The sequence below is a fragment of the Kogia breviceps genome, chromosome 3 (genome assembly GCF_026419965.1).
Source record: "Kogia breviceps isolate mKogBre1 chromosome 3, mKogBre1 haplotype 1, whole genome shotgun sequence".
Classification (NCBI taxonomy): Eukaryota; Metazoa; Chordata; class Mammalia; order Artiodactyla; family Physeteridae; genus Kogia; species Kogia breviceps.
In genome coordinates, this window is record NC_081312.1 from 12,313,684 (window position 1) to 12,327,080 (window position 13,397).

The window sequence follows — 13,397 nt, forward strand, 5'->3', positions numbered from 1 at the left end:
AGGTATCAGCACATGGGCCATCTTGGGTTTTTTTATGCCCCCATCTCCCATGCTTTCTACTCTCCCACCCCCAGGGTGGGATTATTTTGTAACAAATCTCAATCATCATACTGCATCTGTATTAATTTCCGTGTGTGTGTCTCTAAAATATATGTTTTTTTCTTAATATAGCCAAATGCTCTTGTCATACAATAATGGAATAATTATCACATAATTATTAATGGTAGTTCTATAATATCATCAACTAGTTATTGCTAAAAATAGCTTTAAATGTTTAATTCGATAAAAATAATGTTTGGGAAATTTTATTTTTAGAGATATCTAAATTTAAAAAAACATAATCCTACCTTTAATAACTGATGTGAGTGTTTTGGCAGTCATACACGCTTCTAGTCACACAAATGCCCATATATTGTATATCAGTTATACCCATTTTCCCATGATACCAAATATTCTTTGTAATAGGCTATGTTATATTTCATACAATGAATTTATGTATCACAATTTATGAACCTTTTGATTTTTGCTATTATAATTAATAATGCAATGAACAATCCTTGTATTGACTTTATGCCTCAAATCTCTCATCATTTCTGCTAATTATTCTGAGAATTTCAGATCACTAAGTTAAAGGACATGAACATTTTTAAGGCCTTGGTACAGATTTCTAAACTGCTCTCCAGAACAGTTTCCAAGTGATACTTCTGCCATGATTTTTTTCAGACTTCAATTTTTTTCAGAATAAAATGTTCCAAACAGACATACTTTATAGAGAAACTATAAAATTCACAAGTACGTGTAAGAAAAAGAAAATGTCTTTAAAATATAAAAACAAATCCCTCTTATTTATTTATTTATTTATTTTGGAAATCCCTCTTTTAAAAAAAAAAAGTTTTTTAGATTTTTTGGATTAAAAATGTAGAATTTCCAATGAGTTAAACTTTTTAGAATACAAAGGATAATGCAGTAACATTCCATAATGACTAAGTAAGTTATAACAAGCACAATACCAGCTATAACTAATGCAGGTGTTTTATTCAACGTTGCACCCTTTTTTAAATGTTTGAGTCTCCTTTCTGACTGGGGGTAGTTGATTGGGTAAGAAAGTACTGTGATGGTTTCCAGCTTCGGCTTACTATCCTCTGCCTCCTGGTTTGGCCTTGAAAATACGGGTGAGAACTTGAGTAGAACTAGAGAATATTTTACACAGTTACTTGTTGCTGAGAAGAGTTAAGAGCTAACTTCTTGGGGTTTCTTTTTAACTTTGGCTAGCATTCAGAATCTTGTAGGACTCATTAGTGAAGGAGCTGAGAAACTAAATTTTGCCTTTCAGTAGAATTCCTGATTACTAAACCTATATGGGTCCTTGTCTCAATAGCTTCTATTTTGGAGAACTTGGCTCTAAGGTTATGGAGCCGTTTCTTCCCTCTGATCCTTTCCAAACTGACCCTGGTGCTAATTTCTTTTTCATTGAAATTTATAGGTTTTTTTTTTTTTCCTGTAGAGTGTCTGAAGCTTCACACTTAATATAGTAGCCACAGTGTCCGTGCATTAAGCATGAAAATGCTGTTGAAAGTCTACCTGTTACAAATTCATAGTTTATGAGTAAGAGCTGTTAACTGATATGTTCGTAGCCAGGATATTTTTTCCAGTGGTAATCTCCAAATCCATGGTACCTATCATAAAAGCCTGAGCAAAACTCTGCTGTGTCAGCTATGTCACCATGAAACCTTAACTCCCATGTTACGTGCAGCAGATGAGGCAGTGTGTAGAACGGCCCCGTAAACTGTGAAGTAGCCCACAGGTATATGTCAGTGTTATTAATGCCTTCTCCAGGTGCAGCTCTGAAATGCTTCCGATTCTGTGTTTCTGTCACTAAAAAAGTGTTTCCCAACAGGAGGGAAACAAATGTTTTCATAGCCATGGATTGCTAGGATTTGTTTGATTGCCTGATGTTTGAGCTACCACTTCAGTGGCGTGGCATAGTTCATCAGGGTTCAGTCTAAGAAACAGAAATGACTCGGAGATGTCTTAAGTAGAAAGGAATTTAATACATAAATTAAGGGCTTACACAATCTTGGGAAGAGCTGGAGGGGCACACTGTAGGCCAGGCCTCCAGAATACCACAGACCAACTTGTTGGAAGAGCTGCAATGCTGCCCCAGTTGGATGGTGGGGAATCAGGATATCAAGTTTAAGAACACACTGCTTTAGCTGTGATCCTAGCATCAGGAAGCTGCCACTACAGTTGCCTAGATGTGGGAACCTGAAGTCTGGCCCCCACTGAAACTGCCAGGAAGCAGAATTCTGGAACTGGCATCTCCATGGCTTTACTTGCCAGCAGAGAACAACAAAAGCGGCAGGAAAGATGGCTGTGCCTCATCGGCCTTGTAAATCTCATGCAAGTGTTTAATTAGTAACCGGAATCCTAGCTATAAAGCAATCTAAGACATGTAGTTTTGAGTTTCCCAGCCTCTGTCATACTGAAGGCACATTAGAAGGCACAGTGAGAATGGATGCTGATTTGCTACTTGAACATGTTCCATCTTACAGTGTCATCACATACGAAAGGCATCAGCATTGTTTCAAGGTTGGCAGTTGATTTACTTCTCACTTTAAAGTAGAATAAAGGTTATCCTTCTGAAGTCTTTGTCTCACCAGTCACTTGCTTGCATTCTGACATACTTTCTTGAATGGAGGGGAAGGAGGGCATGGAGAGGATGTGCCAGGAATTCCTCTCCTCACAGCCTGTCTTTCTTGTGCCATGTTCCAGAATCAGGGTATGCTAGGGGGATCCCAGTGCCTACGTGTCCCTCATTAGCCATGCTCACCAGAGTCATAAACTCATGCACACATCAGTGTCTGGCTCAAAGGCCAACAGGGAGAAACTGGAAGTCCCACTGGCTGAATTTTCTTTGTTGCTCATATTTAAAACACAGGATTAAGAGGGACCCTAGAAAAAAATATGCTATTCTTTTCATAGCGTTACTGGTCATTTAAAAATTCTGCTTCCTTTAAAAATCCTTTTATGCATTTTTCGAAAGCTGTAGCTTCTTGCTTAGATTGTCAGGTGTTTATACGTTTTGCTTTTTAAATTTTTAGCATATACATATGTATATATATGAAATAATTTAAAATTTATGCCAAAGCAGAAATAGTTCACAGAGCTCCTTATACCCTCCACCCAGATTCCCTAATTGTTGATATTTCTGAACCACTTGAAAATAACTTGCAGACAGTTTCCCATTACATCTCGCAATACTTCAGTGTCTGTTTTCTAAGTACAAGGACATTCTCCTACATGTTTATATCATAACTGTCATATTTAAATGTTTTAATATTTGGATTATGACATTGATTTTCCTTTTGAAAAATTACAGGGAGAAATTATTTTAATGCAACAGGTATTACGGAAACTTGATAATGCAGGTTAAATAGTTGTTTTCTTTCATTCATCAAGTATTTGGTGACAGGCACAATTTTAGGCACTGGGGAAACAGACAGGATAAGCTTTGTGCTCTTGTTAGTTGACACTGTAAAGAGGGAGACAGGCAGAAGAACATCACGGTGCTAAGTTTATGCTGAAAGTTAAAATGGAGTGATGAGCGCGTGAGGACGCCAGGTGGCTGCTTTAGGTGGGGTGGTCAGGAGAGGGATCCCTGAGAAGGTACTGCAGCCCGGATCCGACGATGGCAAGAGGAGCCAGCCATGGAAAGATCACGTTAGCTCGCATGGTCATTTGAGATGCTTTATCTTCTCAAAGGTGCTTATTTTCAGTGACTCCCAACAATATTAAGGATCTGTAAACAAATACATTTGCATAAAAATAGCTACCAGTGACTCCTTTTGTACAATGCGTTATTTTTGTGGTGAAAATACCTACCCATTAATTTGTCTGATAAATTCGAATTTTCTAAGTCTTCTAGGGTCAGCACTGTGATGCTTCTCAGTAATTTATATGAGACTGATTGCTCTTTTTTTCATTGAAGTGTAGTTGGTTTATAATGTTGTACTAATTTCAAATGTACAGCAAGTTGATTGACCTTTAGATATATGTATTCTTTTTCAGATTCTTTTCCATTAGAGGTTATTACAAGATATTGCATATAGTTCCCTGTGCTATCCAGTAGGACCTTGTTTATGTATTTTATATATAGTAGTGTATATCTGTGAAGCCCAAACTCCTAACTTATTCCCCCCCTTCCCCTTTGGTAACCAGAAGTTTGTTTTCTGTCCGACTGATTGCTCATGCCTTCTTTTGTGGTGTTCATGCCAGTGACTCTTCTGTTTTGTGGAACCGTTTATTTTCCACGTGAATATTTTTTCTCGTGGCATATTTACTCGTAGGTTTTGTTTTTTAAATACACATTCACTCTTGAATGTTTCAGGCAGCAGCAGCAGCAGCAAGATCCACCAGGACATCCGTGTGAAAAGCCGAATGCAAGTTCAGGAGCACTTGATGGTGATCTAGGTACGCCTCTCTGATTGTATATCCCAGTTGTTACCTGCACACTCTGTTTGACACCCAGACTCTATGTGATTTTTGGCTTTATAGGCTTTTTTTTCTCCTCGCTTTCATTATATTGAAACTCTTGAAGGAATTTGTAATCTACCAAACTTTCTTGGATTAAGGAGCAAGCTAACTCCTTAGTGTATCCGTAAGTGCCCTTAAAGCACTTAAGCAATGTTTTGCTTTAAAATTGTAAACATCACAGTAATTCGTACATTCTCCAAAAGTTTCTCAGAGATAATGAATATTAGTAGGTGAAAAATAAGTTCATTTTACCACTGGGAAAACTGAAAACACCTGAGTGTAGTCCAGATTACAACAAAGAAATTGAGAGTTACTCCTCAGGCCTTGGTTTAATAATAGGTCTTAAACTTCGGCCAATTATTGGTAGTAGAAATCGAGTGAGAAGGAAACTGTACGTGACAAAGAACTTTTAAGTAGAATATTGTAAAGAACTCTCAAAACTAAAATAAGAAAACAATTCAAAAAGATGAGTGAAGGATTTGAACAGACACTTCACCAAATATATGGATGACAAATAATAGCACATGAAAACATGCTCAACATCACTAGTCATTAGGGAAATGCAAATTAAACCCACAATGAGACACCATTACACACCTACAAGAATGGCTTAATAAAAAAATTAAATTAACAGTACCAAATGCAGCAAGAATCAGAGCAACTGGGACTCATACATTGTTAGTAGGAACGTAAAATGGTACAGCAATTTTGGAAAATGGTTTAGTATTTTCACTTAACCATGTGATCCAGTAGTCGCACTCCTAGGTATATAACCAAGAGAAAAGAAAATTTAGGTTCACACAAAATCTGGTATATGAATCCTTACAGCAGCTTTGTTCATAGTAACCCCAAACTGGAAACTGCTTACATGTTGTCCTTCAGCTGGTACACACCACAGAGACTGAGCTGCATCCAAACAGTGGACGACTATTAGCAATGAAAAGGAATGAATGGGTACTTTTTCCTAATCATTCCGCTAAGTATAGCTGACAACCCTGGACCTTTGTATAAAACAAATATAAGAAGACTCTGAAAGGTAGAAGACAGACTGGCTGAGAAGCTGAGGGCCAGAGGAAGACACAGCAGTCAGTATTCTGGATTTTCTTTTTGCCCCAAGAAAAGCCTGCTCTATGGAGCCAAAAGGGACTAGCTGGAAGACAAAAACTTTTAGATGATAAACACTCTAGTCCAGCCAGCCTGGACTAGGTAAATAAACTGGTCCTACTGCCACCCTACCCCATTGGCAAAGGCCAAGTAACATAACGAGGCACATCTCCCACCTCTCCGGGCCAGAGTGGTGTCAGAAAAAGCCAAGTGGAGAGCTGGGACTTTCTTTTCCTCCAGGAGACAATGATGCCCCCTTTCCCATGGTGTCAGTGGTCTTAGGGAGCCTGGACTTCCACCCAGCAATAAAGAGGCATCCTTCTGGCTTGTCTCCTGGGTGATGTCAGAAGAGGTGTAGTGGAGAATCAGGCCGTCACTGATTCGAGGCAGTAATGAGGAGACCACCCCCACAGTGCCAGTGAGAAGCAGTAATGAGGCATTCCTACCCCTCCCAATCAGGCAGGTATCAGTGGGAAGCCGGAACCCCCACGGATGTTCAACAGTAGTGGTCACACACACCCTCTCCCCATCTGGAAGCAGCGGGGCAGCACCCCTTTTCTGCCACTGGTGCTCGTGTCAGAGGAGGCCTGCTGAAAGAGGACATTCATGGGACTTGCCTGGAGGCGCAGTGGTTAAGAATCCGCCTGCCAATGCAGAGGACACGGGTTCGAGCCCTGGTCCGGGAAGATCCCACATGCCGCGGAGCAACTAAGCCTGTGCGCCACAACTACTGAGCCTGCACTCTAGAGCCCACAAGCCACAACTGCCGAGCCCGTGTGCCACAACTACTGAAGGCCACGTGCCTAGAGCCCATGCTCCGCCATGAGAGAAGCCACCATGATAAGAAGCCCACGCACCACAACAAAGAGTAGCCCCCACTCGCCACAACTAGAGAAAGCCTGCATGCAGCAACGAAGACCCAACGCAGCCAAAAATAAATAAATAAATAAATTTATTTAAAAAATAAGATTCACATTATTATAAGATAATACCCCAAATATCCAGGATTCACTTAAAAATCACTTGTCATATCAAGAGCCTGAAAAATTTCAACTTGAATGAAAAAAGACAATCAGTAGACACCACCACCAAAATGACACTGATGTTAGAATTATCTGGCAAGGATTTAAAATTAGCAACCATCATAAAATGCTACAGTGAGCAGTAATGGACATGCTTGAAACAAATGAAAACAATAAAAAGCCTTAGGAAAGAGATAGAAGATATAAAGAAGAACCAAATAGAAATTTTAGAACTGAAAAATAACAATAACTGAAATTTTGAAACTCAGTGGACAGACCCAACAGGTGGATGGAAGGACAGAGAAAAGAATCAGTGTGAACTCGAAGACAGAACAGTAGATATTACCCATTCTGAGCAAGAAAGAGAATTAGACTGGAAAAAATTAACAGAGCCTGAGACCTGTGGGGAAGATCTAACATTTGTGCCATGGGAGTTCTAGAAGGACGTGAGAAAGAGGGTATAGCTGAAAGAGTATTTAAAGAAATAATAGCTGAAAATTCCCCAGATTGGCAAAAGGTACCAACCTATGGATTCTAGAAGCTGAGTGAACCTCAAACAGAATAAACCCAAAGAAATCCACGCCAAAACACATCATAGCCTAACTTCTGAAATTTCTGAAGACAAAAGAAAAATCTTAAAATCAGCTAGAAACGGCTTGCCTACAGCAATTTGCATGATATCAGATTTCTCATCGGAAATCGTGGAGGTCAGATGGAAGTGACACACATTTTTCAAGTGCTGAAAGGAGAGGAGTCTCAACCCAGAATTCATGAAAATTTTCTTCAAGAATGAAGGGGAAAATAATGGCTAAAGGAAGTTCTCTAAACAGAACTGTTAAAAAGTAATTTTGAAACATCAAGAAGGAAAAAAGAACAGTAGAAAGAATAAAAATATGGGTAAGCACAATAGACTTTCCTTTTCAGTTTTCTAAATTACATTTGACGACTGAAGGAAGAATTGTAACATTGATTTGGTTTTTAACATAAAATGTAGGAAATACTTAAGGCAGTTATAAACGGGAAAGTCAAGGGAGGTAAGATTTCTAACCTTCATTTGAACTGGTATGGCCACTCTGGAAAATAATTTGGTAATTTCTATAAAAACTGAACATACATTGACCATGCAACCAGCAGTTATATTCCCATTTAATACCAGAGAAATGAAAACTTCCATCCATGCAAAAACCTGTACATGAATGTTCATAGCAGCTTTATTTGTCATGATCAAAAACTGGAAAAAAACAAATGTCCTACAGTAGGTGAATGGTTAAACATGCTGCGGTACCTCCATACCATGGATCCCACTCGGGATTAAAAAGAAACCAACTGTGGACACATGCAACAGCTTGGATGCATCTCAAGGGCATTATGCTGAGCACAAAAAAAATCTCAAAAGATCTTATACTGTCTGATTCTATGTGTGTAACATTCTAAAAATGACATTTATAGAGATGGAAAGCAAATTAGTGGTTGCCTGCAGTTAGGGAAGGTGGGGGGGAAGAGAAGTGGGTGTGGCTAAAAAGGGATGGCAGGAAGGAGAGCTTGATGGTGCCATAACAGTTCTCGGTCTTGATTGCGGTGACGGTGGTTACACGAATCTACGTGTATGATGAAGTCCCAATATTCAGATTTAGGTTTGAGCTATAGTTATGTAAGATTTAATTATTAGGTGAAATTTAGCCTGAGTGTACACAGGACCTCTCTGAACTATCTTTGCACCTTCCTGTGAGTAAATAATTATTTCTCAAAACAAACTTTTTTAAACTAATTCATCATCGATAGACACAAAGTTAAATTTTCTTCCCCTTAGCTGAATGCTTTTAAGTGAAAGATGCCATACTAAAAGGCTACATACATAATGATTCCATTTGTGTTGACATGCAGGAAAAGGCAGAACTGTAGGGCAGAGAACTGATCAGTGGTTGCCTAGACTTAGGGCTTGGGGATTGACTACAAAGGGGCAGTGTGAGGGAATATTTTTGGTCAGTGGGACGGTTCTGTAGCTGGGTGGTGATAATGGTGATACCACTCTATGTATTTGTCAAAACTTACAGAATTATAAAAGAGTGGATTTTATTGTATGTAAACTTTTAAAAAATCAACAAAGGAAACTATAGTAGTCAAACAGTTTCTAAGAGCTTACCTTTTGATGACTTTGGAAATTTTCTAGAAATTTCTAAGAAATATGTGTTTTTATCTCCAACAGGTGATGCTATGAGTGAAGAAGACATGCTTCAGGCAGCTGTGACCATGTCTTTAGAAACTGTTAGAAGTAATTTCAAAACGGAAGGAAAAAAATAATACCTTTCACAAATCATTTAGATATTCAGTCTTTCCAGTATTGTCCTGTGTGTTTACAGCATAGGGTCCATTTTGGTAATGTGTCAAAGGGAACAATTTTCAACAGAGGAAATAAGACTTAGGTGGTTTGCAAACAGAAAGCTGAGAGGGTGAAAAATACATCCGTTGTAGGACTAAATAATGATCCTCCAAACACTAGCCAAAGAGGCATTCAGCAATTAAAGAAATTTAAAATAGTTTTCTAAATGTTCTTTTTTCTCTTTTGAGTGTGCAATATCTAACATGTTTAAAATTAGGGCCATTTTTCTTGGATAATTTTGCAGACCAACTAATTATAGCCAGCTATTGCCACAGAACTTTTCCCCCACATTTTATCTTGTTTTCCTCCCTTCTGCATAGGGAATTTGGCTGACTTTCATAATCTAAAAGTTGCTCTTATTTCTCTTTAACCAAATTAACCTTTTAGGACAGTGTCTCTCCTCTGTGTTGATAGTAGTAACAGTTCCAGAAGGATAAGCTGTTTACCCTCTATGTATTGTGCACCTGGGTGTTTTCTCATGTTATTTTCTCTGATCACAATTTCTCTGCTACGTGGTTTTCATTACTTTCTACAACTCTTTTGAAAGATGGTAATGTTTCTTGAGGTTTTGCTTTTTAAGCCCTCTAAGATGGGATCATTATTTCATGATTCTGGTGCATTCCTAAACTCTGAAATGAGCTCTGCACAAGTATTTGAGAATAAATGAGAATTTTGTTAATGTGTGAGCACATGCTTTCCGAAATGCTTTGTGAATGTCTTCTCAGTTGTGTCAGAACTTTATAGGTTTGTTGTTAATGCTCTTTCCTGCACCTTGTTATTTCCTTTTCTTTTCCAATTGAGAAAAATAGGAGAATAGTGTGCAAGTTTCCTTCTGTTATAGAACAACATCCAGTGCCCGCCATGAATGTATGACAGATAAAATCTGACCTTCAATTTTAGTAGCAGTTTCATTTTATTTTTCCTCTTGTGACTGGTGATGTCTGTTCTGTTTACAATTGAATCATGAAGTGCAGGTGTCTGCTTCTGCTGTACATCTTTTAGTAGGTGTAGTTTGCCAGAGATAATGATCTAGAACATGAAAATAACTTACCAACAAAACTACATTTAAATTTATACTGTGATTTAACACGTGCATTATGTTTAAATAGCTTAGAATTACAGAAGTCACAGTACTTACTGGATCTGTAAATAAGAAAGTCTTTAGTTTTGATAAACATTCTTTAATCGGGATGCAGAGTTTCTTGTTGGGTCAATGCAGTGGGATGATTTTGGTGAAAATTAACCATGTCTCTCTGAAATGGGCCTTTTAAATTCTATCATCTACTCCCCTTCCTTCATTCTCCATCCCCCTTTGAAGCCCTTTTGAATGATGAATTGTTCATAAGCTAAAATTTAAGAAGAAATTTCAGCGGACAACTTAGAAAATTAAAGTATGATATGTTGCCATATCCTGGTGTATGGCTACACATATTTTATCAGGGAAAAAATTTTGATGTAGGATTTATTGCTAACTGAAAAGAGATGAAAAACTGCCTTTTATTTATGATTATGAAATAGCTTTTTCTTGGATAGAGACAGATTTTTTTTTTTTTAGTCATTATTTTGTGCCAAGTAAGTTTTCTGAGGTTTCCCTTACATAAAATTAGATGGTTTTCTTTTAAAATCTAAAGTTTTCTTTTGACAATTGAAAATGTTTTAGAAGAATTACAAAACTTTAGAACTACAAGGGATGTTGGATACTACTCCCTAAGATTTACAAACCAAAATATTTTAAGACTGGACCTTTCTGTAGTTATCCCAAGTATGCTAGTCATATTTTCCATGGATATTTGGCCTGTATCTTTTCCCATTGAAGAATTAAACTTTTCATATATTTGAATTGATGAGCTACCTAATATAAAAATGAGAAAATGAATATACATTTAAAAGTTTTAACCTTAAGAGTTAGGGTTAGGGGTAGGGTTAGGGTTAGTTTTTATATTACACACCCTTGTTAAAGCACTTAAAGAAATGTGGCATGTTGACCTTCGTTTGTTAGGGATTTTTTTAAAGCAGGACCGAGCACACACTGGATATATTTGAATGTGTTTATTTAGTTGTGAAATTGTTATATTTGGCAGGCAGATTCAGAATCACTAGTGAACTGCCATCTTGTGTGGATTGGCATATATTTAACTGAACATTTAGATTCCATTTCTTAATCAGTTGGCCAGTATGACAAGATGCCAGTGCTCATAACCACAGTAAGAAAATTTTCAAGTTACACAAAGCTATATATAGTTCACACATCAGGAAGTGCTGTTTACTTTAAACCACCTGCAAGTCAGGAACAATGCAATTCACGATAACTGTCCTGCTAAGAACTTTATTTATATAAAGATTTCCATTCTGTTTTACCAATTGGGAACACCTTAATGTTTAATATTTAAACTATTGGTATCATTTTTCTAATGTATAATTTGTATTACTGGGATAAAATACATACCATGACAATGCTAGTATTATAAGTAAAGTTTAAACAAGCTTTGGAAATAACACTTTCATACTTATAGATGTCATGGATTTAGTAAGTAGTTATTTATGTTTTAAAAATTCAGAGAAGTTAACATCTGATCTAAACCATCAATGTACATTTTTATAGTAATTAACATACAAATATTTCAGTAATGTAAATTGTTTGAAAAGGTTGCAGCAGGTAAACTGTGTATCAGCTCTAAGATCTTGGCCAAATAATTTACAATTCGCAGAATATTTAAGGAGGTGCTTTTTTTCTTTAAAACTTAATTTTTCTTAATTAAGACTTTATTCATGCCAAAGTTAATGAGGAAAAACTCAACTAGTTGAGGATCATTATAGGCAAAACTACCCATAGTCTACATTGTTTCATTTACTATTAAGTCAAATAAAGTAAATTTTGTGCCAGTAAGAGCTTAAGTCACATTTTTAATGTCTGCATGTTTGATACTATTTTTAAATAGTATCAAGTTAGTGCCAAGATTTACTAAATGTCTTACAATTGGCCCACTGGACCTGTGCAAATTCAAAAAAGATTGATTCTCAGTGCATAAGCAAAATATAATGATAGTAATTGAAATAGCCTAGAATGAAAAATAAATCTTCATGTTTTAAATTCTTAAGAGGATTCAATTATTAATATCGATGACTTTCTATTAAAAACTTTATCTGCAATTAGAGAGGTCTATGGCCACTACTTTCAAAGTAAATTGTTTGTTGTAGCTGGGCCCTAACAAGCATGGGGATGTTACAGATGTGATCTTAATTAAGAAAAATCAGATTGGATTAACTAATCATCTCAGCAGTATACGTAATTATTCATATTTTCAAAATAAAAACTTTGCTTCATTTCTGGTCCATTTATAACCAGCATCTTTTGCTAAAGAGATGAACCAACTCGTTTTTTAAAGTCTTATACATAAAATATTTTTGTTCCGTTTTGCTCTCATGAATGAGAAGATTATTGACATGGTTGGTTAATTCTTGAATTTTAATCTTTTTTTTTAATTTGAAGAAAACCTGCTATTTTAATTTTTTTGCAAAATGGTCTGGCATTTTAAAAATTAATGCTAGTAACCACTTCTAAATTTATAGCAGTTGGCATGTTTAATTATAATAGTGTATCAATAAATATTTTAAGACTATGGATTCATAGGCTAGGAATGGGAAGCATTCGTGAAATATATGTGGAAATGCCTGATTCATTTAGGAAGCACTTCACTGGCTCCTTCATATTTCAAAGGTTAATGTTTTCAGGAATTTTTTTTAAAGAGGAAAACATACATTTGAATGTGATTATCTAACTTCTACAACACTGGACTACTAGGAATAACTTTTTAAAAATTACTGTTCTGTACAAATAGAAATTCAACTACCAAAAAACATCTGAAGTAAAAAGCATTCTTTTGGCCATGACACAAGTGCACTGTGGCAGTGCCATTTGCTCAGGACCCAACTCTGCAGCCCTTCTGTGTGTGCTCCTCTGTCTGAATTGTTTTGCCGTTAATACACACACAGGCCTTCCTGTCTGGTCCTTAGAAAAGCCGGGCTTCCAAAGCACTGTTGAACACTGAGGATACTGTTGTTAATGTGGATGTTCGATGAGTTGTATTTTAAATATCAAAGATTATTAAATAAAGATAATGTTTGCTTTTTTACTTCTGTTTTTATTTGTGTTTATTGTTAATTTATAGCTTTGCATTCAAAGTATGGTTGGAGCATCTGCACCCTCAGAGTTTCTCAGAAATGCAGAGTTTCAGGCCACACTCCCACCTACTGGATCAGAACCTACATTTTAAACAAGATTCCCCAGGGGATTCACATGCAGAGTGAATTTGAGAAGCATTTTTTTATGGATGTGGTGCTGAATGAAGCAGGTCAGG

General features: G+C 36.8%; 1 protein-coding gene across 6 annotated transcripts in view; it reads left to right on the top strand.

Moving 5' to 3' along the window:
* Positions 1 to 13,172, top strand: part of ATXN3 (ataxin 3) — a 34,897-nt gene extending 21,725 nt beyond the window's left edge. For 2 of the 6 annotated variants that reach the window (XM_059056895.2, XM_059056899.2), the window contains 2 exons: positions 4,388 to 4,470; positions 8,866 to 13,172. In XM_059056895.2, the coding sequence (XP_058912878.1) occupies positions 4,388 to 4,470; positions 8,866 to 8,960 (178 nt within the window). In that variant the 3' untranslated portion in view covers positions 8,961 to 13,172. Of the gene's footprint in view, positions 1 to 4,387; positions 4,471 to 8,865 lie in introns of those variants that run through there. The other 4 variants (XM_067027878.1, XM_059056896.2, XM_059056898.2 and 1 more) reach the window with 4 other exon arrangements.
* The last annotated feature ends 225 nt before the right edge of the window (positions 13,173 to 13,397 follow it).